The sequence below is a fragment of the Coturnix japonica genome, chromosome 1 (genome assembly GCF_054131305.1).
Source record: "Coturnix japonica strain WE chromosome 1, WE-NBRP24, whole genome shotgun sequence".
Classification (NCBI taxonomy): domain Eukaryota; kingdom Metazoa; phylum Chordata; class Aves; order Galliformes; family Phasianidae; genus Coturnix; species Coturnix japonica.
Window position 1 is genome coordinate 77,907,845 of NC_140663.1, and position 24,635 is coordinate 77,932,479.

General features: G+C 38.1%; 2 protein-coding genes across 40 annotated transcripts in view; both read right to left on the reverse strand.

The window, feature by feature from the left end:
- The window catches only part of IMPG2 (interphotoreceptor matrix proteoglycan 2), a 48,772-nt gene extending 42,396 nt beyond the window's left edge, over nucleotides 1-6,376 (reverse strand). For both annotated transcript variants that reach the window (XM_085545683.1, XM_015877056.3), the window contains exons 1-2: nucleotides 6,159-6,376; nucleotides 4,530-4,772 (exon numbers count right to left, since the gene is read on the reverse strand). In XM_085545683.1, the coding sequence (XP_085401809.1) occupies nucleotides 4,530-4,772; nucleotides 6,159-6,237 (322 nt within the window). In that variant the 5' untranslated portion in view covers nucleotides 6,238-6,376. The remainder of the gene's footprint in view (nucleotides 1-4,529; nucleotides 4,773-6,158) is intronic.
- A 3,433-nt stretch (nucleotides 6,377-9,809) lies between these two features.
- SENP7 (SUMO specific peptidase 7) overlaps nucleotides 9,810-24,635 on the reverse strand; it is a 34,979-nt gene continuing 20,153 nt past the window's right edge. For all 38 annotated transcript variants that reach the window (XM_085545871.1, XM_015877143.3, XM_085545825.1 and 35 more), the window contains 13 exons: nucleotides 23,582-23,615; nucleotides 22,697-22,867; nucleotides 22,047-22,309; nucleotides 21,404-21,537; nucleotides 20,705-20,821; nucleotides 19,091-19,210; nucleotides 18,484-18,576; nucleotides 17,504-17,694; nucleotides 17,032-17,084; nucleotides 16,683-16,720; nucleotides 16,396-16,464; nucleotides 14,167-14,317; nucleotides 9,810-12,042 (listed from right to left, as the gene is read on the reverse strand). In XM_085545871.1, the coding sequence (XP_085401997.1) occupies nucleotides 11,905-12,042; nucleotides 14,167-14,317; nucleotides 16,396-16,464; nucleotides 16,683-16,720; nucleotides 17,032-17,084; nucleotides 17,504-17,694; nucleotides 18,484-18,576; nucleotides 19,091-19,210; nucleotides 20,705-20,821; nucleotides 21,404-21,537; nucleotides 22,047-22,309; nucleotides 22,697-22,867; nucleotides 23,582-23,615 (1,572 nt within the window). In that variant the 3' untranslated portion in view covers nucleotides 9,810-11,904. The remainder of the gene's footprint in view (nucleotides 12,043-14,166; nucleotides 14,318-16,395; nucleotides 16,465-16,682; nucleotides 16,721-17,031; nucleotides 17,085-17,503; nucleotides 17,695-18,483; nucleotides 18,577-19,090; nucleotides 19,211-20,704; nucleotides 20,822-21,403; nucleotides 21,538-22,046; nucleotides 22,310-22,696; nucleotides 22,868-23,581; nucleotides 23,616-24,635) is intronic.

The window sequence follows — 24,635 nt, forward strand, 5'->3', positions numbered from 1 at the left end:
ATTTCTGAGGTTAATAGGAGAGGCAACACATGACAGCACCCAGTGGGGGGTAGGGTGGCTTTCTGGCCATTTGTGTAAGTGGAGAGCGCTGGAGTTTAATCTCAGTTAAATCCCATTAGTGCTTCTTAAGCGTTGAATCATGTACAGCGGCTAGGAGCACCAAGTCAGGCAGAATATTCTATTTTGAGGCAACCTGAGGCCAATTCCTTCTCTTCCCTTGCAGTTTCTCCACAATTGGAAGACTTAATGGCAGTGGGTTTTTATCAGGACTATTGCAGGAAGGAGATTGACGGGGAGATCTTTCCAGCAAAGATTTCATTAGAACTTGCTAAACAATCTAATAAAGTCACATGCAGTGCAATCACTTCAGCTGTTGCTGAAATGCCGTTGTCTATAGGCTATAACACAACAACCTTTAAATAACACATGTAGCAGTCCAGGGTTTTTAATTAAAATAGCTGAAAGTCGGTTAGCTAATCCACACTAAGGATGTTTGCCATGAATGCTGACACACTGAACTCTAGCAAGAACTATTCTCACTGGCAACATTTCAATAACTACAAAGGTGTGTCTTTCAAGATAACACTTGAGATTTTGAGAGTGTACGCTGGCATCTAATAATTCAAATGTGGAGGGAGGCAGAAATGAAGTTTTTACAAATAAACTTCAGAAATGTATTGGCTGAGTATGAGCTATGTGTGGTGAGTGAAAAGGAAGGGGGGAAAACAAGGAGAAAAGGCCCACTTGGACAGGTACTTTGATTTAATGCATGCTGCTTCAGCCAGGTAGCTTTCATGAATTTTGACCTCTTGCTTTCATCACTATTCAGCAAGATTTGCGTAATTTATGTCACATAGCGTTTCAACATCAAATTGAACCTCCAATCTTAGCTGTATCCATGTGCAGAGCATCACATCATTATTTCTGCTGCTTCGGTAAATAGATCTGAATCAACTCAGGAAATGAGGAGAAAATTTGGATTCTATCTTTACTGTCATAAATTCAGTCCTTTGCCTGAGATCACCAAATCTTGATTATAATCATGAATAGAACTTCATTTGTGAGAAATTCATTTTATTCTTTCCAAAGTACTGAAATGTTCTTGGCTCTCATTAGCTGTGACACACCAGAACACTGTTTACTTCATTCTCTGGTCAGGATCTTTAAATGCTATCTTTAGATGTTCAGCTTCACCTGAAGCTCTGGCTGACAAAAACAGTTCTGGCAGAGACACCATCTGATCTACTTGCATGAAACTCAATGCACTGAACTGCTGAAGGCCATGGATCAAAGTAGGAAAAATCACAAATGCAAATTAGGAATGATAGACACAGGAATAACTACATCTCAGCCATCCCAAGGACAGTAGCAGTACTAATCCTGAGCCACAGTGCCAAAACCCAGCATCCTTTGTTTTACCCAGTTGGTAGGTACAGTGCCGGGATAACAGGACATACCATCAACCTTGCGACCCTTACTTTGTTTCTGTTCCACTGGCAAGTCCGCCATTTAAGTCTATTACATTCTCAGCTGCCAACTAACAGTTTACACCAAAGGAAATGGGCAGTCAGCATAAAGTGACTGGTCAGTCTCATGGCCCAGAGTGGAAAAGACAGACTTTTGGCCTAAGTGGGTATGACTGTTTTTCAAATATTATCATTTTCTGTTAACAGGGACTTGGCCCATAGCCTGCTTGTGAAGAGTAAAAAACATTACTCCAACATTACTGTACTCGGCGTACTTGCTATCTGAAATCCACAGTTCATTTCCTACTGAATCTCTTTTGTGAAACCTCCAGTCTGTTGGATACATGTTGTGCTCATCACAGCAATCCAGCTATGAACCACCATCAGATTTACGCGGACCTCCCAGCAGCATCACTGCTCCTATTAAAAGGATATGTATTAAAGACCCAAACCACAGGTCTGTAGTACCCAAACCACATGCATCTCTGATTGATTTTCATCTCTACATTCTCTAAGAAATGAAATACAAGGGCGGTCAACAGCAGTGACTTCCATGCACAGCTTCAGGAGGTGTAGAGTATTTATTTATCACACTGGAGACTGCAGAGACAACCATAACCCTGGACTCAGCTCAAAACAGACCAAAAATAGTATCTACCGCTAGCGTAAATGTTGGTTTGTTCTGCAGTGCGAATGACTGTAGGAGTAAATCATTGCATGAGAAAACTGCCTTCTAGACTGTAGGTATAGAGAAACGGGCACAAACAGCTCTGTTCTTGGCTGGTGTTTCTAACTACTGCAGTAGCAGTAACAATTAGTAGTGAATAACCACATCATTAATTAGATCATCTGTCCCTAACACTAGTAAAAGCTTTAGCAAGCTAGCAAAAGTAAGTAAAGCAAGAGGACCTACAGCTAGGTAATTAAATCCCCACATTTCCTTCCTAGGTAGATAACAAATAGAGCAAATATACCTCACATAGCCAGAACATGCAAGCATCTTTTTTTCTAACAAGCTCTTACATCAAAACAGTAACCAACTGTGTCCCTAAGTGCCACAACTACACAGCTCTTGAAACACCTCCAGGGATGGTGAATCCACCACCTCCCTGGGCAGCCTGCGCTAGTGCTTCACCACCCTGAGAAGAAATGTTTCCTAATAACCAATCTAAACCTCCACTGGCACAACTCAAGGCAGTTCCCTCCCATTCTGTCTCTGTTACCAAGGAGAAAAGGCTGACTCCTACCTCACTCATCCTCCTCTCAGAAAATTTTAGAGGGCAGTGAGATCTCTCCTGGTTCTCCTCTTCTCCAGACCAAACGATCCCAGCTCCCTCAGCCACTCCTCATAAGACTTGTGTTCCAGACCCTTCACCATCTTCACTGCCCTTCTCTGAACACATTCCAGGGCCCCGATATCTTCCTTGTAGCAAGATGCCCAAAACTGAACACAGCACTCAAAGTGTGGCTTCAGGTGCATTTACTCAGAAAGTAATTAACCAGACCTCACCAAATAGTTTTGATGCAGTGCATTGCCACTAACAGAATGAATATGACAGGTTGCTCAAACCAGACCATGCTTAACTTGCAGCTAATTGAAGTTATCCTTATTTCTTACAGAGATCCTTTTCAAAAGTCTAAGATGCTAAGGGTGGCCATGGCACCTCTGGTCAAGAAGCCATAGGGGACTGTGGAACAGGAAAGCAGAGGGACTCATTGGGCCTTTGGTTCAGGCTAAGATCATCAAGTTCTAAATAAGCTTTTACAAAACAACTTACAGATGTCTCTTCTTTACTCTCACTCAGACTTTTGCTTACTCGGTGTTTGCCTGTGCTCCTGTATCATGTGTAATTGAGGGATGGCTGCAGTTAAAGTGAATAATATGGATTAATTTGGAGCAAAACAAATACCAGCTGAGTGCTACTGAGCAGACATAAACAAGAAGCTCACAAAAGCTGTCAGACTATGTGATCAATGTCAACACCTCTCTCAAGCTGGCACAAGTCAACAATTTTGATGAAGCTCTGATCTCACATAGTTCTCTTTTGTGCTCCAAATACATTAGTAGTATTTACTTTTACACAGACTTTCAGCTGCTCCAGACTGTAACTGTTTTTTCTGAAGGGAGAAGAAATACAAAATGCGTGATTCAGACTATGTGAAGCCAAACCTCTCATTCTCGACAGGCCTTGGAAAAAGACTTCTCAATTCTGAATAAGCTACATTTGTTACTCCTTAATAAATGTTAATTAGAAGTGCAAGAGCATATGTCTCTGAAGACATTTCCTTCTTCCTTAAGTGAGAGCAGCTTCTCCCTGTTCCATTGATGGATTCTGGGTGAACATGCTAACACCCAATAAAGGGTTTGAATGCAACTGTACAGAAATACAGGTTGGATGTCAGTAAACAGGCTGCCCAGGGAGGTGGTGGAGTCACCATTCCTGGAGGCGCTCAACATCCATGTAGATGTGACATGGAGGGATGTGGTTATCGGGCCTATGGTAGTAATGGGCTGATGGTTGGACTAGATAATCCTGGTGATCTTTTCCAACCTTAACATTTCTATGATTCTATGATAAATGAAGAAAGCAATGCGTTCCAATGCTGTCAGATACAAGTGTGAAAATACACCATACTGCTGTAATATTTCAAGGCATGGACAAAGCTGTTACAGAGTATATTTCAGATTTTCAGAGCAAGCTAATTTACACCAACTTCTTCATCTTCATACAAAGGCCTCATTGCTGTTATACCACAGCCTCACATGCAAGAGATTGTTTTAGGTGAGAAAAAAAACAACTACAGCCAAAAGCCACACGGATGTCCAATGTTTCTGCCATTACTCATCTTCTTTGTATTCTACCAGCATTTCAAGAACATAAAATCAAAGTAGAATCTCAGAACAGCTCTCATAGGATTGTCACTAAGAAATTAAGTTTCTTGTGAAGCAGTGTATTTCCTGTTGCATGGTACTATTACATTTAAAAGTTTCATCTATTATTTTTTACTTACAAATAAATGTTATCAATTACTCATGAGATTATGATCTTGGTGCCCACTTACCTCTGAGCCTGAAGTACTTCAGATGGTTGGCAATAGCCTGTTCAACAGATTCATCAGGGCAGACCTTAACTCCACTGGGAAACAGAATGGAGCGCTTCCTTCGACGCAGCAAATGCCTGTTGAATTGCTCAGCCTCCACAATGCCATGAAGCTTTTTCAGTTCAGGAGGCAGAGAGGGGCTTGCAAACTGCCAGACACTGAGCTGAGGGGTTGGTGAAGCATCCGTAGCCTGTTTTTCTTCTGCTGTAAAATTGAAACCACGTATAAAGTTCTCAGATGAAGTAGAGATGCAGTCACATGTATCTCAGTGCCATTGCTCTGGTCTGTGGAGGACCAAACTGTTGTGGGTTTTTTTTATGTTAACGAGCTTAAACCTTTCTGTGTAATGGTCCTATTACAAACAAACTCAACCTCTTTTACAGCATGTTATCAAATTAAACCTCTGACCCTGTGAATGCTAATGTTGTGTATTTGATTTCTCTTCTGGGATTTGGCTTAAGTCAGTGGGACCATACACGTCAATAATCATGTGCTTGAAGTTTTCTGGGCCAGGAACAGAAAGTGTAATTAGTTAAAGTGCCTATATTCCATACATTCTATCCACATTTATGTCCCATGCTTTAAGAAAGCTGTCTGAATGGGCAACTAGCAACTTTCCTTTCTAGAACTAAAAGACCAGGTCCCACCCTGACAGGAGGAGGGGAAAAAAAGAGAGAAAAAAAAAAAAAAAAAGGATGTCTCAGCTTTAGCTTATTGCTTTTTTTTGTTGTTGTTGTTGTTAATTTCCTCTGAGTTGTACCACATCCCTCTGGAAAAACAAAGAAACAAACAACTTACAGCTAAGAGGAGAATGCATCTATTTGGTTTTAGTATGACTGTCATTCTCTAACCTCCACAGGCAGCTCATCTGAAATCAGTTAATTCCACTTTTTTCCTTCACTATTTCCCCAGAAAACAAATGAAGAAGAATCAAAATGAGTAATTAATTACAGAAGGAACAGTAATTGCTTTTTGTTAATTACAGAAGGAACAGTAATTGTTTTATGGCTCTTTCTTTTTTTTTACCCCACAGATTGTAAATTTATTCTGCAGCTTCAAAGTCAATAGCATTTCTGACTTTGATGACTGAAGGATAAAGATCGTGGCTATTCTGATGGTACGCTAATAATAGCTGTAGAGCAGAAGGCCAACAGTAGATGATATACTGGAGGGAGAAAGGAACAAATAAGGTCACTAAGGCAAAACACCAATCTTTACCCAAACAGACACATTTTCATTGACCATACAGAAGACATATATTTTGTCATCTAATACAAACTTACTAGAGGAAAAAAAAAACAAACAAAAAACAAAAACCACCAAGTGGAAAAGCTTGCTGATCAGTATTTGATGTCTTTCAAAGCTGGAAACGCTTGCATCCCATGCCTACATTCTGCTCTTAAAACAACAGCAAATCTTTCTCGTAAATCACTCTGTATTTATAACACTGATATCACAACACAGATTTGACCAAATGTTTGTGTTGGCCTCCTTCATTTTAATTAAGGCAAAGAGGCATTTTTTTCCTACACACTACTGTAGGCAAAACCCCGAAAACAAGAATATAAAGAAGAAAGATGTCTTCATTACCTGCAACTGCTTGAAGATCTCCTGTAAGCATTCCCAAAACCAAGAGGCAGAGAGAGGCTTTCCAAAGGAAGGCAAACATATTTATTTGTGTCCAAAAACCAATAGGCAAGAAAAAAAGAAAATCCTTTTCAGCAAGAGAGTCGTTGCCTTTAATGTATCCTTAAGCCAAGCAAGAGCATCGCCCTTCTTGAAAACGTCTTGACGTCACATCAAGTTATCTTTGGAAATAAAACACTAGGTTAAAAAAGTCAAACAAGACATCCTGGAAATGATCTTTTCAAAGCAAGAATTCCACCCCAGTGAAGAAACAAGGGAAGGTGATGAAGTAAACGCCTCGGAGCTGCCAGATGGACTGAGACAATTTTTTAATTTTAATCTGGCCAGCTAAGCTCTTTACTGCAGCTTGTCATACCATTAACAGACAGTCCAAACAAGGACAGCACCTTTCACACTTAATTAACCACGTATTTTCAAAGGCCCTTCAATTTCTGTCTGTTTCTAAAAGTCACACTGACCACAGAGTACCAGTGTGAGCACACTACTCTCCAGTGGAAGGTCTCCACGAGCTTTGCCTTCTGTCTGTACTCATATATGTACCTAAGAATGCACTGACTTGCTTGTAGCACTGATGAGCACAGAGGCAAGACTGAAACAATCATTCCGTAGTTGTCATTTGGTGACAGAGGTAACACAGTCCTGCTGCTTGAGTCTGAGCTAAAGCAGATCTGCCGCTACACCGCTGCCCTTCACATCCCAGGATAAAACCAGGGCAAATGGCGATTCTTTCACCTCTGCTCAGACGTAATCTGAGATGAGCGTTAAGAACAGATTTGTGCTGATACCTGGAGAAATGGTGGGTTAAGGAGAGCTGCAGACAGGACAGAGGGTGCAGGAAAACAGCAGCATTCTCAGCTCCCCTCCTCTCCAGGAGTCAGCTCAGTGAAGATACATGTATGGAAGCCAGCCTGCAATGGCAGGCAGCAGTCAGACCACAAGAAAAACCATGTCAGGGCTGCCTAATGGGTGGCACTGCTCAGGACTTGCTGCTCACTGCTTTGCACATCCTGGATATTAAGAACAGGACACTCACAGGAGTTAAAGAAAACCACCCTTTATTCCTTCTCTGTCTTCTAATGTGTAACAGACTCCAGTCAATATTTTCAAAACAACAAAGCCTTTTTTTTTTTTTTCCCCACAAAACTGCTAAACTGCACTTTAAATTAAACCGCTGAGCTGTTCTGACAGGCTGCATTTTGGAGTTCTCAGACCAGCGCTCCTCACCTCAGCTGGCTCTGTCAAGGTAACTACACAGCTGGCAGCAGCAAGTGTGCAGTGCAGCACTCTGAAGCTGTATCTTGAACAATCCTGGGGAGCTGAAGCACACAGAAATGCTGCGCTTGTGCCCAAGGAGGCTGTGGATGCCCCATCCCTGGAGGCATTCAAGGCCAGGCTGGATGTGGCTCTGGGCAGCCTGGTCTGCTGGTTGGTGACCCTGCACATAACAGGGGGGTTGAAACTACATCATCTTTGAGATCCTTTTCAACCCAGGCTATTCTATGATTCTAAGATTCTACTTTAAACTGCTTCCAAGTCCTACTGAGCACCTGTAGGCAAAGAGAGCCACTTCTGAGACCAGTTTGGGTGCCTATGCTATAATGCAAGATTGATAAACATAGACCAGACTTTTTTCATTCTCTGCAGACACAGGAGCTTCCAATGCTATGAATGCCTTCCTTCCATTAACCTGCAAGAATGCAAACAAATAGAGACAAGAAACAAAATACAAACCTACAAAGGCAAAGGCTCTCTTACCTCATGAATGCAACAGCATTTAGAGAAGATTCTCAGAATCATAACATTACTCAGGTTGGAAAAGACCTCAAGGATAATCAAGACCAAACCTCAGCCTAACCACAGTACCCTAACTCTAACAACCCTCTGCTAAAACACATCTCTGAGCACCACATCCAAACAGCTCTTAAACACATCCAGGGACAGTGAACTCAACCACCTCCCTGGGGAGCCTATTCCAGTACTTCACAACCCTTTCTGTAAAGAAATGCTTCCTAACATCCAACCTAAACTTACCTTGGCGCAACTTGAGGCCATTTCCCCTCGTCCTGTCACCAGTGCGAAGAGAATGCATGAGCATCAAGATATGTGTCATGGTTTTGTAATTTTGTAATTTTGCTATCAGTATTCCACATCATAACATCATGTAAAGTATGGATACTTCTATTGAATGTGCAGTCCACAGAAGAAGACTACATATCCCAGAGAACAACAGGGGTAACAATAAGTCACAGGACCAGGACGCTGTATAATCTCGTTCCCAGGCTGGAGTGCCCTCCTTCTTCTCTCGAACTTCTCGGAGAGTGGGAAGCGTTCCAGCTGTGTTACCTAGAGTTCACAGTAGGCCTCTCGGTTTTCGGGGACTCTCTCTCTCTCTCTGTTTGTTGGATTTGTTAGCCTCAATTATATTATATTGTGTTATCTTGTATTTCGATATCATATTTAGTAAAATAAGTTTTTCCTCCTTAGATTGCCACTGTTTTTATTCCATTCCCCTTTTCCCCCTCCTTTCCGGGCCCCGGGGGGGGGGCCACGGGGTGGCTTCCCCTGTCACGGGCATAGGTAAATCTAAGTAACCCGTGACAATATGAAACCCAATAAAAAGCTTTCCTGAATAGTTTTCTTATTTTCCATTTTATTATGCATTAAGCAAGGCCTGAGGCTACCTAGCCTTCCAATGTATCAGCCCAGCACAGCCTGTCATCTTCCATCATGTACCATTGTAAAGTACTTGGAAACAGAAACACCAGAAAAGTGAGACTGATCAAATTAATCAGACACTTAATTTTTTGCTCTGCCTATAATGTGTAATGTGAATCTATCACTTGCATTCCTCCTTTTCTGAACTGCTCCTCAGGTGAGTATATCTTGTTCAACAGTAAAAGATGAACCTGGTGCTCTTACTTCATCTTTGAATGGAGTTTCCAGTTCCTGTTAGAATGGTTTTTAATTTTTTTTCTTGGAAGATCTAAATCCTACAAGTTATTTTTCTCTTGTCTCTTGTTTGTCGACAGCACTTTGCACCAATCTCCATGACTCAGATTTCCTTATGGAAGCCATTTTCAAGTCCCACAGAGCTGGAACATTGCATTTTCTTTCATGTTTAGCATGCCATAAGCACAATGCAATGCCTTGATACCAAATTGCAGAGCACAGGTTAAAGGGTCTTATAAAGAATGGTTTGCTTTGAAGCAACACACCTCTCCACCATATCAGGAGCATAACTTAATCCACAAACACTTCCTAGCATTTACCACATGTCTGTTATATGGATATGGGTGGAACAGGGTGGATTGCAGCTGCATGACCCAGGTATTTCCCAGGCTGGTCATTCAGGTTGTCAACACTGTTCAGCCCAACTAGATAAAACTCTAAGGCTGCTGAGTCAAAAGGTAATCTTGCTTGCCACAAGAAGCTATAATACAGCTGCATGGGCTGAAGAATAATTAATTGCTTTGATCAAAAAATGGGTTAAGAAAAAGAGACTGAGGACATATTTTCAATGCAAGAAGATGGATTATCTCATATTCAGCTCACCGGTTCTCTGTGGCAAAAGCAAAAAGAATGGTGACAATTATGTTTAGTTACTTCTGGAGGTTTTTATTATCAAATGTATTGGCATCCCCATTGCACATCACTAACATTAACCTACAAAGTCAATCCTTTACTGTTATAAAACCAATTTAGAAAAGTTTATACATCTCTTTTTACTTTTAAATATCTACATATAAACCAGTTAATCTAAAAGAGAATAAATATTGTGTTGTGATATAAACCAATTTTACTGTAAGAAAAAGTCCAAAGTATTTTTAATATGGGAAAATTGAAAATATTTCATCCATTAAAAAAAGGTGTAGAGAAAAAGCACACATTTCTGCATTGTACCATTTATCTCTTACAATAAATACAAAGATCATCCCTGGGAGGGAGAAATGGTGGTGATGAGGTTTGTGAGATGAAAGTCACACCAATTTGTGGGATGAGAGTGACGGATATTGGTGGGAACAGTGACAAACTACTGAGTTGAACTAGAAACAAAGCAAAAAACCTCAAGATAAATGCACGAGGCTGCCCACAGTTACACAAAAAGTAACTGCACTTAGCAAAAAATGTTTCACAGAGAGAAGTTTCTGCTCTTCAGAAAGATTCCTCCCTGGTTTGAGAAACAACGCTGTTCTTTCTCACTTTTGAACAACTGCGCAGAACCTGAAGGAATGGCGGGATTTTCCAAATGCCAGGTTATCAGAGTTGCCATGAGGAAAGGGGCCCTGAGAATTCTGCAACACTACAAATTTGTCCACATCTTTAGGGTTGCCCTCAGTTTTTACTTCAACTTTCTAACCTACCTCTTTTGAGACCTCTAGTTTTGCAGCTTTGCTTATAATACAAATAGCTTTGCTGGCTATCTGCAATGTGGTTCCTCTGGGTTCTTCTTCCTGTGTGTAACAGGAGAAAGCATCCTCTCAGAACAGCCACCATCTATCAGGTTATAACTATGGGAAAAAGGGTGCACACATCAAAATGTTATTAGTTTTTCCATGGCAACTGTCTGAGAAAAACTAAATAAATATATATACAGACTATGATAAACTTGCACTAGAGTTTATCACAGTAAGTCCTGAGTTCAAACACTCAAATATTTGGGTGCATTTACTGAATCTTCCCAAATAAAGTATAAATCCCGGATGTCTCATATATAAGTAACACATCTTAAAGATATATTACATATAGCCACATCCCTTCTAAATGAAAACATCCTTATTTCTCAAATATCTTTATCTTATTGAGCCACAACTTACTTGCTTTTCTAATGCAAATGATGCCTTTAAGACTCACAGGAGTAACTCCCCCAAATGAGGCAATTAGGAGTAAAAATCTATTGCCTACATGTACTGTACCACCACGTACTTTGAGAGCAAGATTTCTAAAATCTGATAAGAAAAGAGTTATCATAAAGGACACTCAGAAGAGCCCACTTCTGACTTTAAAAGATTTCAAGATTCACTCTCAAGCCAATTAATCTTTATGATGGAAATGCTAGAAAGGAAAAAGGATTAAAACCCAGAAGTGTCAAATCCCAGCAGAATATTCTGATAAATGCAAACTATTTCTGTATATTATCAGAAACAGAACAAAAAAAGCATCTCTAGAGAGAATCAATATTATGTCCTTAAATTAAAACAATACATAGTATTCATTCTATCCGTATGAACTGCAAAGTAGAAAGAGACACAGTATAAGGTCAAAAACCCATCTTCGGGCCTGATTCCTAAGTGCCCATCCAACTCTGTAAGGTTTATATAGAACTGTAAAGAACAGGCTCCAAAAGTCCAAAATATTTTCACATCTTCGTTGCATATACCTGTACGCATTCTCATATTCCAAGTTAAAAAAAAAATCAATTAGCAAGTCACATGTATGAGCTTTAACTTACATATTTACACTTATCTACAATCTTCTCTTTCGCCACCCCTTCCCTCCTCCCCTTCCCATGGCATTTTATCATCACTAAATCCGAAGTAAAATAATTATTTACATAAATACATAATGAACAAACAAACAAAAAAACCACTTTTTTCTTCCACACAAGGCAGACAGAGCCAAAATGCTGCTAAGCAGAGTTCCAGGTACTTTATACAACAGCATCTTTGCCAGTTCTGGCTGATGGGATTTATTAGCTTCTGCTGCCTCTGAGCTGTTGAAAGTGCAATTGCAAGATCAGGTCTTGGATTTCTTCTCTTTTGCTTCTGATCAGCTGATGAGGAAACCACTTCTCCAGATGCAGTGGCTGTTCAAAGTCAATTATGGGATTCTGGTAAAAAGAGAAAGAAATAAAAACAATATTTACAGCAGGAATTTCCCATTACAACCTGCAAACAGAATTCCAGCGCCTTCCATACTGCTGAGACCTAGCATGCATAAATAAGTTACCACGAGATACAATGGCCAAGATCTAAGTTAAATTCCAGTTCCTCTGTTATAATTATAGTCATACATAACGCGAGCTACTCATGGTAAACAAAAAACAGATTATCATCACTTCCTCTTAAAGATACTTTAATATAAGCTAATATTCAATGTTGATTCTACATACTCTCATACGGTTTGACATGCTCTTGATACTTAACAGGAGGCAAGTGCACTTCAGTCAAAAAACACACATGTACAATCACACCACATGGAAGCAAGCAAGTCTCAGGCACATTTTTATTGTCATGACCTGACCTGTCTGACAGAAGACAACAAAGAAGCAAGAGTATTGCCAGCAATTCTAGCAGGACATAGAGAGGGGAGAATTTGGACCAAAACAGGAAAGCAAATTCAAATGGCTGAGATATTGCTAGTTCTGGCAATAAGATTACAACACTACATCTCAACTGCCTCAAAACAAAAAACTCAAGTTTTTTTTTCTTCCTCCTACCATCATTCTTTTGCCATGCCTACTTTTCACCTTCCCCTTCCTTTGAAAAGTCACATGTTAAATTCAAAAAGCAAGGTGAGAATGGCCTATGAGTCCTGGTATGCTCAGAACAACAAACGACCTCACCCTGACCTCGCTTCTGTATTGTTAGAGAATGAGGAGTTCAAAATACTGGTACAAATATTAAAACAAATAAATTCTTCTTCTACCTCCCTATTACAAAATCACTGAATGGATGAGGCTGGAAGGGAATTCTGAAGGTCACCTAGACCAAACTCTCTACTTAAGCAAGGCTAAATAGGGCAGACAGCCCACACTACATTTTTGACTCTAAATTGCTGGGACATGGATCTGATAGATAGACCACTTGGTGAATAAAGAATTGGCTAGAGAGCTGCATACAGAGTTGCGGTCAACAGCTCCACTGTCCAAATGGAGATAAGTGATAAGAGGTGTTCTTCAGGAATTGGTACTGGGACTGGTACTATTTAACATCTTTGTCAGTGATATGGACAGGGGGATTTAGTGCACCCTCAGCAATTTTGCAGATGACACCAAGCTTAGAGGTGCCATGGACATGTTGGAGGGATGGGATGCCATCCAGAGGGATTCCAGAGGGATTAGTAGGCTCCACGCAAACTAACTGCCACTGAACAAGGCTAGGTGCAAGGTCTTGCACACAATCGCAGGCTAGTTGATCAGAGCCTTTTGCTGGACTTGGGAGCACTGTGGGACAAAAAGCTTGACATGAACTGAGAACAGACACTTGCAGCTCTGTTTTTTACCATGGATTAAATCAAAAGAAGGGTAGCTAGCAGATCAAAGGAGCTGATTCTCTCCCACTACTCAGTGCTCATGAGATCCTACCTGAAGCACTGTGTTCAGCTCTGAGGCCTGCAGCTTAAGAAAGGCACAGAGCTGCTAGTGTAGGTCATGAGGAAGGATCAAGAAGATGACATTTAGTATGAGGAAGGATCAAGAAGATGACATGTTCAGTACAAGTAAGAGAATTTCCCCTAGCTTTGTTTATTGTCTCTTAAGGATCCTACTTCCATCTCTTTGCAGAAGCTGCTGCCTGCACAGACAATGCTATTCAAAGGCCAAAGGAAAAGCTGAACAAAGCTTGAAAGGCAACATGAGAACCTACACAGAAAACATGTCTTTGTACCATCTGTAGGTCAGAAATGCATAAACTAAACAGTATATATCCATAATATATATATATAAATCTCCATACAGCTGCAGACCTTGAATGTGTCAATGTAAATGCAATACTAAACCACAAGGTTAGAAATGCCTGCCTAAGAAACCCAGAGGAGAAAAACGTCTGTGTTTCAGATACAAAGACCTCCTGCCACAAGACAAAGAACAGCTTTTATGCTCTCTTTCTCAAATACCTTAGACAACGTTAGATGCTAAGCAGCACAAGTTTTCTGTCTGAGTATTTCTCTCAGAAATAGCAGTTAATGGTTTGAGGTGATTTTGGGGGAAAGGAAAAGTAGATTCTTTTATTACCTGGAAGAAGCTTTCCACATATTGTAGCAAATACACCCCACAGTCACTACTGTTATCTTGTTTAGGCACTCTTGGATAAAAGTCAACCATCGTTGATTTACTAAATTCCCGATGCGTTTTTCTTTTAGCTTCCCATTCCACTTCGAGATACCTATAAAAGAAAGTGAATAGATTAAATATCTGAGAAATAACTCAAATAACTCCAAAGCTCAATGAATTTTGAGATGCTTCTTATTATTATTCTGGAGCTGGACAAAACATTAAGATGGCCTCAACCAATTTATTTCACAGAATCTATAAAAAAAATTCATACAAGTAAAAATTTCAACTGTCCGATATTCTACCATACACAGATTCAGTTCTGTCTTAGAATATACAATACACAAAGTGGGAAAGACACATGAAATTATTTAAAAATAATGATTATCATCATCTGCATTGAGTTTATTCAAGCTATTTATCATTTTTAAACCTAAGATCGGGGAGGAGTTCAAGTGATCTTTCCCAGATATTATTGTGTTCATCCAAAAAAGCCAGCAGTACTTTTCTGTGCCAAAAAAATTCAGAATGTGAAAAATTTAGAAAGCTGTTAAAGTTAAAATTTTAAGTTAACTTTCTGAACTTCAACTATAATTACACCATTATACCCCTCAGAGACCATTAGGATATAAAGCGTTGGATAACTTGTTAAAAAAGGATCATTTCTTTAATGATTTCAATTTAGTTGTTATCATCTTTTTTTATATTGTTCTCTTGCTTCAGTAGTAGCTCACTGACTACTGATTTTGAAAATGCGATTGAAGGCACAAGTGTCTGACTAACTTGGATTCAGATCTTTAAGCTAGGTCAGGCTACACAGGAAAATTACAAAGCTGAAGTTTGCATACGCAGGAAGAAAATGTGAAAGGTTCAACTAGAGTTAAAATTGGCCAATAACATTTCAGATAACAAAAACAGTCCTTTTAAGAGTATGCTAATAGCAAGAGAAAGTCTAAGGAAAATACTAGAATGTTACTGGGTAAAGCTAGTCACTTTATGAATAGAGATAATGAAAAGGCAGAGGCACTTAATGTTTTGATTGCCCTGGTCTTTAATAATGACAGGTTTTTTGTTGCCCGGTTCTGTAAGTTGGGGGAGCAGTGACTTTCTATTTGTTGCTATTAAAACTGTAATGAACTCAGGAATCTTCTCAACTATCTACAAAAGATCTCGGAATCTGGAGAGGTCTTTTCTGACTGGAAACTAGCCAGCATTGTTCCAGTTTACAAGAAGGGTAAAAGAGAAGACCCTGGTAATCACAAACCCATTAGTTTAACTTCAGTAATTGAAAAAGATTATTGAGAAGATTATCCTGGGTGTCACTGAAAGGCATTCAAAAATAACACAGTCATCAGGTCTTATCAACAAAGATTCACACAAAAATTTCTGTCTCACTAATTTGATATTGTTTTATGACAAGATCACACACTCACAGGACGAAGGAAAGGTAGCAGATAAATTTTTTTCTGGATTTTACTAAGGCTATGCCTTTGGTTGACAAGAAGGATCTTTTCCGTGTAGTACCTGGTTTACAGATTTTTGCTTCTTCCAGTGAAGTGAATACAACAGAGTACAAAAAGATCAATTCTGTTTATCTTCAAATAATGAACACTAGCAACTTTTAAAAAATGTTATGATAGCTACTGAAGTCATTAGGAGTATATAAAAGAACTGTAAATTTCATGAACTCTTCCAAAACTTGCATCCTTTTCAGAAAAAAAGGCTCTCACTTTTCAAAATATATAATACCATTCTGATCTCACTATCCTGCCACATGACACTTGTAGACTGCATCAGTGTAGTTTCTAGTTTTTTGTACATACTTTGCTGTGGATTTAACACAGGAATTCTGAAAGCTCTATAAAAAAAAAAAAATGAAGGCCAGCCATTTGGAAAATGTATCATTTCAACTTTGAAGTATTCATTTTAAATACAAGTACTATTTACTTTGAACTTTAGAAAGAAGTGAATTCACCATCCAATTCACAACTTTTACATTACACTTAGACTGCAAAACAAAGACATACTTCTCACACAAACCTCTATATTGCTGTTATAGTAATAGTTGTGGCTGCTTGTGAGTTACCCTTTTGCAACACAAAGGTACAACTCCATAGAGAAAAGTATTTTAAGCATCAAAATATGACCAGCAGTGTTTCTTTCTAATAAATGGAAACTGTTGTCACTTACTCTCTCAAAACCTGAACTGTCTTCTGCACAGAACCAGCTTTCAAAGAATCTAAGATCAGTATACAAGGCCTGTAAACAACAACAAAGTCAGTTTAGTCCTTCATTACCAACACTATAGAAGCAATTTTTTCTTTTAGCACAGCTTAACAAGAGCATCAGTAACTAAACAAATGTGAAAGGAAACAGACAAGTCCCTACAGCTGCACGTATGCAACAAATACCTGAATCAATCATCATTTTAGTAAGGTCTTTAATGATACAAAAATAAGATGAAAACAGAAACATACCTTTTACAGATTTGCCTTTTGGAACTATTTAGGGAGATCTGGAAGAAGAGAAAATAAAATTAACCTTACAAAATTACAAGTATAAAAAGAAATGTCTTTACCGATTTAAAGCCATAGCCTTCCCTTGCAGAAACAGAAAACAACATGAAAACTTTTAAAAGGTGAAACAATAGCATAAAGCAAAGTAAACTGGTAAAGGAGGACTTCAGACTAATTCAAATGGCCTTGCATAGACCATATCAATAATGACAGCTTCTGCAAAAAGATGACATACAATCATTTGTTCAAGTCTCAGAGCCTTCAGAAATGAAGCAATACATATCCTCTGTCAGTACAGAAAAGCACTTACTTTAGAAAAACATGAATCCAGGACCGAGGCAGAAGCAGCAGATTCACTGCCACCTAGTACAAAAGAACAAATGTACTAAGTATTAAGAAAAGTTTCCTTAAAGCGGAAATATATTCATTTTCAAATTAGTGATTATGAGCATTCAAAAATAAATGAATTTTCCTTCCCTTCTAAATATTCAAATACCAGATTTATAGGGCCTACCATCCTAATAATACTCTTAATGAGATCCAAGAACTTTAACTCCTGATGGGAAATAGGTCACTGCTTTATATCTCTTCCACTATTTTCCAGAGTTGTGGGGAAAAAAACAAACAAACAATGCAGTGCAGTCCTTGTTATGCACAGTAATACAAAAACATATTACAACTTAAGATAAGAAATCGCTTTTAATACATTATTTCACTCCTTCAAGGATTAGTAAACTATCAGAATTGTGTATGAACTGACAATTTTCTTTTAGATTATCTACCTTTGGAGAATAAAGTTCTGTTTGCATCTGTTTCTTCTTCAGGATAGGCCAACACTGAACCAACTACAGAGTCCTCACTCTTGTTCTCTGACCGGAGCGGAGATAGATTAAATGAAGTCTGGTGGGGACACTCCTCATATACAGTTTCTTCTAACCAAGGAAAACAGATAACTGCAATGTACCAATGAGACCTGTCCAACAGTGAGGAGAAGGGGAAGAAGAATGTCAAAATTCTGTAACATTTGGTTCTAAAAAGGATATAAGTTTTTTTATAACATTGAGGGCATGTGGACAACTGATAAATTACATGTTAACTGCTGCTGCAGTGTTCTCTCACGGCATCACACATAAGTTCTCTGACTCACTTTTTTCTTTACATTCTGCCATAACAGAAATAAGTATAAATTCCTTCCACAGCAATTTATAGCACTCTCTTACCACCCATCCCACTGCAAATAACAGTGATCCCAGCTTTGAATATGGTTGCAAGTTAAACATGACTCTGCCTTTATGTCTTCTTTTAGGTATTCAACAGTAATTCTCAATTACTTTTCAGCTTTCCTGGAGTTTCCATGTGCAGGTCAGTTACTCAGCCAGGCCCAGTCACAGTGCTACTCCTGCTCCTTTTACCATTAACCCCATGAGTTACTGAGACTCTTTATAGAAGCATTACTTGCATAGAAATCATCATGATACAAAATCTATTCTGAAATACACAAAAGCAATTCTCGATAAAACCAAGAACAGAGATGTAAAGTTTACTTACAACAGCACTGATTAATAGGAAAACTAACCTTTGAAGAGACTTCAAGTTTCCTCGTTCCATACCTCGCTGCTATTTCAAAATCTAATGTGTTCATTTCCAATTATCCAAGCCAGCAGCCATATGGCCTCCAGCCATAAATCTTTAAGATCACCACAATATTCATACACTAACATCTTTAAATATCAAAAAAGGTGTCTGAAACACACAGACTTACTCCTCATTCACAGGTACGAAAATATAATCTTTACTGAAGATGTTTATGTGACGAGTCCACGTTCTTACTCTTTTGTGTCTTCTTTGTGCCACTCTGAAAAAAAAAAAGTGATAATTACTATTAAGATTTGTTTGTTAATGTATAAGGATTAGTATTCCTACATATTCCTAATACCTCACCGCGTTTTTCATTTGTTCTTGACTTTATTTTTGGATAGAGAAAAAATAAACCAGCAAAGCATTAAGCCCAAGTAACTAACAAGCCATTTCTGAACCATCTTAAACTTATCTGGTAAGCTATCCATTGATTTGAAGGACTTGCTGCAATTACGTAACTATTAATTATTTACTACACCAAATGCAAAAACTGTATATAACTACCTGTTAGTGTAAAAGCAGATCTACAGAAGTTCACAACAACCACAATTTCAACTTCACACTTTTATTCCTATTCCGTTTGAATAACACACAGATTTTAATTAGTATATTTCAAATGTGAGTTACAACATTTAACCACTAGTCCTTTAGAGATCACTGATAAATATTTTATGTGCTAGCAGCAACAAATAGCTTGATTAAGGTCATTATGTCATCTAACAAGAACTTACGAAACTTTGGGATCTTCCTCAGAGAATTTTTCTGTCCTTGTCAGGCACTTATAGAAGAAGCTGCTAAAAATGTGTGTACGCTCAGCAAGATGTTTTGGTGCCTTCTCCAACAACAGGTATCTATCAAAGAAAGAAAAATGGAAGTCAGCACACTCCCTTTCTAGAAAGTATCTTTACCGAAGAAGAGTACAACCATTATTTAAATGACTTAGCATATTCAGATTATGTTTAATATCAGTTGTCTTAACAATTGTTTTGTTTTTTATCTATTTTATTATGTGGTTACACAGATGAACATCATCACAGACTGAAAAGGCCAAACAGCTACTAAAAATACAGATACATTTATCTCAGCTTTGTGCTACAGTATTAATTTTGCTACCCTTACTTTTACAGCTATGTTTCTAGGCCTTGTAATAAAGCCAGGACTAATATAAGACTATGCAGTGTTATACTTCTTTATTTATAAAAAGCATGAAACAGGTCAGTAGTTCAAATTGCCTACTTGACTTCTACAATTTAGACACATGAAAGTTGAGTATCTACAGATACTCGTTTAGTATTATTTTACTGTTGACCATTTTACTATAAACAATGGCTTGAGTATTTAATTCTGTCACTTCAGAAGTCCAAAGCTCTCAGTATTTAAGTAATACTACATAAGGTGCCTCCAGTTTCATTTCGTGAAATATGTAACACGGTCACGTATCATACAGCTGTTAACACAATGAAAGTCAAGACTATGGGAAGAAGTCCAACAAATTTAAGCAGCAGGGGGGGGTTTCTGCAATAACTGCATTAAATTCCTGTATTCAGACTTCCTGTTTTGCTGGTAAAAAGGAGCTACAGTTAGTACAGGGGCTACCCTGAATTATTTTTGTTGCTGTTGTTTAGCACAGCATACAAGGGTTTTGTTGTAAAAATACAAGAAAACACCCGTTTCCTTTCCCATTCATTTAGACTGAACGTTTTAACTGGCTCATTATTGCTCATGTTTACAGAAGCTATGGCTGATTACAAGCTGAATGGAATTCCTGCAGTTAACCTTCAAAGAAAGTCAGAATTCTACTTAGGTCTAAGTCAGCACAAAGAGTGAATGCCTCTAACACCACTTACTTTCACAAGCAACCTTAGTAGGATGGCACAGTGCAGGTAAACTCACCTTCATCAAAAGTGTTTGTTATGTTGCTTTATGCAAGAGCCGTATATCAGAAGAATCCCTGAACTCTTACACAGAATAGTTGATAGTTGAAGATACTCAACTTCAAGTAAACCTAGTAAAGAATCTACCCAGTATCTCTCTGTTTAACTACCTGATGAAAACTGCTCATCGCTTTCTGCTCTGTGAGACACCCACACAGCCTTTTTTTCCCACAAAAGCTTTTTGATCTATAATCTCCAGAGTGTATCACAGCCCTTTTAAGGGTCAACAATAATGTAAGTTAAGCATATTAAGCTTCAGAGTATAAAAAGTTTTAAATAAAGACACGCAACTTGATAATACTGTTATTTTTAAAGTCATTATACCATGTCTAGCAACCAACTTTTACAGTTACATCAAAGTCCAGATCAAGTCTCAGATAGAAGAGGACAAGTAAGCATTTGATTACTTACTTAAGATAGAAATCAATGATGACATCATTAAGAAACTCTCCGTATTCTAAGCATTTTAGGTCTTCTCTTGTGACTCCAAGTCCTCCTTTTGCAGGTGGAGGTGGATAAACAATCAGACTAGAAAACACAAATCATGTTATAACAGTAAAGACCCATGTTTTACACAACACTTCTTCATACTGTCATTCTACATAGAAAACAGTTCCTAGAAAACCTGGTGAAGTACACGTTCTCAGAATCTTTAACTATCTCAAAAGTTCTTTGCACTCAACAGCAAAAGAATGTTTACAGGAGTGTTTATGTCCCCCACTGCACACTAGAATTTTGAGAAAGCTTCTGAAAAGGAATTTTTTTTACTCTTACCCTTTCCTCCCTTTTTTCCTTTTCATAAAAGTAACTGATGAATGACTATACAACTTGGGGAAAACACTAGGGCACATACCCTCAAAAGGTTTTTAAGAACAATTTATTCCAACTGATATTTGCCATACTAAACATACAATACCTGCATTACACATTTGCATGTTCCCATTCTCTAATGAGTACAGGTATGCCCTGATTTCTGAGATTCTATTTCATCCTGTATCTATTTCATCCACTCATCTCATCTGTTAACTATTTTGAATAACTACATTTATATCTAGCAATATTATATTTATAGCACATCACTGAAATCAACTAGAAATGAAAATTACATACTTCTTAACTGCTCCAGCTTCTCCTACTTCTTTCCATTCTTCATTCGGTGCAGAGGATAGAGAGATACAATAGCAACCACTATTCTGCTTATTCGCAAGGGCATAACTGGGCCTGGCCACTTTTGGTTTTGGTTTCTATCAGGAAAAAAATGAGAAAAAGTATCACACAACATCATTCAGCATTTCAAGCTGCAGAGCGGCCCAAGGAAAGTCAAGAGGTGTCTGGAATGGGCAAGATACACACAGTTCCTCCACCACTGCAACCATTCACTTCTAGTTCAGCTGATAAATGGCTCCATTGCTTCTTACTTGACTAACTCCTAACTTGCTGCCCTGGCAACACCACAAAGGCAGGGAATCCCCATGGTCTGGGAATAAGCAGTCATAAGTCAATCAAAAGCTTGAGTATTTGCCACTTATTGATGAGGTTTCTATACACTATCCCTTCACACATATCATCTAGTTTATCACAAATTGTCCCCCTTTGTAAGATATAAATAGGAAACATAACTGTGTTTTGTTGTGTTTTTCTTTTTTTAACTAGAGATATACAAAACTTGTTTTCTGCACCTGTCTGATACAGCACTGAGTGGAATATGTGAACACCAACAACTGGTGATGAATCAAGCAACCTATTCACTAACCTGAAATTTAGGCTCTTGAGCAAATGAGATACTCTCTTTTGATGCACATTGCTTTAGCAGATCCTCACTGGAACTTATAAAAGAGCTCTCTTCAGGAGACAAGTCCTTAAACAAGAGTAAAGCTTGCTTAAAAGACAACAGTTCAGGGAGATCTGGTGCTCTGTTCTTCTTGCTTATCTCTGTAATTAATTCAGACAGTCTGGCGAATTCTTTTTCTGTGAGTGGTTGGGACAGTTCAAGAAAAATAAATTCACTAGATTTGGCTGGAAAAAGGAAAGAATGGATATTGTTAACAATTTAGCTGTATGACAAAAGTTCATCCGCACACCCACAAAGAAGCACAGAGAAACAACAGCAGAAGCCCAAATAATATCCTTCCTGGGTTCATCATAGAGGCCCATCAGCCCATCAGAAGCCCAACTCCACAAGCCCAGAGAAGCACAAAGGCACAACGGCAGGCAAAAACCATAATTGAGGACTTGAAAAATGGAACATCCCCATCTAGGCTCTTCCCAGGGCTGTCCCAGGAGAGCTTCAAGTCTAGGTGTGAATCCCATCCAGATGAGTTGATGCTAGAGCCTTATGGATAGAAGGAGTTTGCTGCTGAGGAGCACGGCACTCATGCTGGGACACAGGGCAAGAGTACTCACATGGTTCGCTGTTAAGACATTTTCCTAATTGGGTTTCAATCTTTTCTAGATAATCCACAGACAACCAAATGAAAATTACAGCTGAAGAACAATCATCATCGTTTCTCCACAAGCCAAATCTTCTCACATCCAGGGTATCCACAGTCAGCTTAATATTCTTATTAAGTGCCACTGTAAGATAATAGGATTTAAAGTAACTATTTGTGTCTGTAAAAGAGAAACCTACACATGTCACATTACAAATAGTTAAAGTTACTACATACTAAGATATATACACATCATCAGAATTTTTTAAAACTGTACTTGTATATTTTATTCCTGACACTAACATAAAAATGTGTTGAGAGTTCAGTACTCAAATCATCTAAATTACATAAAACAAAGTTATCAAACCGTAACACCAAAAACGTATTATTTTCTTTCAGTCAATCCAACTCAGAACTGCTCAGAAAGCTTTTCCTCTGAGATACAGTAAACCATGCATCATCTTGGGAAAACAATGAATGCAAATCTACAGTTACATTCCTCTTGGTTTTAATCAACTCATACATTTTAAATAAATCTGAGGGTCTAAAATCCCTGATATGAAAGGATTAGTTTGAAATACGTGAAATAGTGACATTTAATACAGTTTAACACCATATGCAGGAATGCACAAACAAGGCCACTAAAACTGCAAGTTCACCTTAGAAGCGCAAAAAGTAGCTGTTGTCAATGCTTATACTACAGATAACGCTACATCCATTTATTGAAAAATGTTTATTTCAAAAGTCTTTTGTGTCTTTGTGAAAGACTATAAATTATCAATAAAATAATATATGTTGAGTATCATGTAATACTCTAAAGATTAAAGTTAAGAAAAGGCTAAATAAAAGTTTGCCTTACCTTGAAATGGTATTGTAATATACTTGGTCATAAACTGAAACAAGATAGAAAAACAGTATAAATGAGCTCACTTTCTACAGGTTGAATGTTTTATTACCTCCCTTGCTTATAGCCAAATAAACTGAAAATAATATGCCTAATTTGATATATGACTCTTTCACATAAAACAAAGTTCCTTATTGCATATTATGAATGTTAAGTTACATTCAGATTCTTAAAAAAAAGAAAAATAAAGAAAGACTAACACTTAAAGAATTTAAGGAAGTATACTTTGATAAAGACTGTCAGCTGCACTACTTGAACAAAGGATGCTATGTAAACTGTCATGTTTGTCATGTATGTGAACACTGGCACATTACCTTGGTATTTAAACTAATCTTTGAATAAAATGCCTTTAAAGTTTCTATGTTCATTGTCACTGTTTTAGAAAAGCTTAGCTAAATAAAGAACATTTTATTGTCACTTTTACTGAAGGTTGTAATATGTGCTGAGAGGTTTCTCTTCCCTTATCTGATTATACACAAAGAATAAACTTGTTTGTCCCCCAGGGAAAACTTTCTCTTTCCACCTAGAAGTGTTCTATTCCAAATCATCTACAGAATTATTTTATCATTTAATATAGGAACCATATTAAGTTCCCACCTTCACTTACATTTCTACACTCTGTTGAGCAGTATGTTACCTATGCCAATTAATGCTTTTAGTATCGTTTTACAGCTCTTTGAAGCTACAAAACAAACAACGTCCTGTTTAAATGTCGATTAATGTATATTATACATGTGAACTATGGTTATCTTACTCTAATATCTATACTATTGTTAAGAAAACTGATTTCATTTCTCATTGACATCTACTCTACCACAGCCATTATTTGCTGTTACAATTCATTAAAAACTGCCCCAGAATGATTTCTGTCCCAACACAACATTTACCAGAATCTTTACCTCTGAAAACTAGAGCTATACAAAACTGCAGTTAACTTCTCTACAGACAGCAATCCAAACAGACAAATATATTTTAGCCAAAGCAGTGTGATGCAGTGATAATCAGAAAG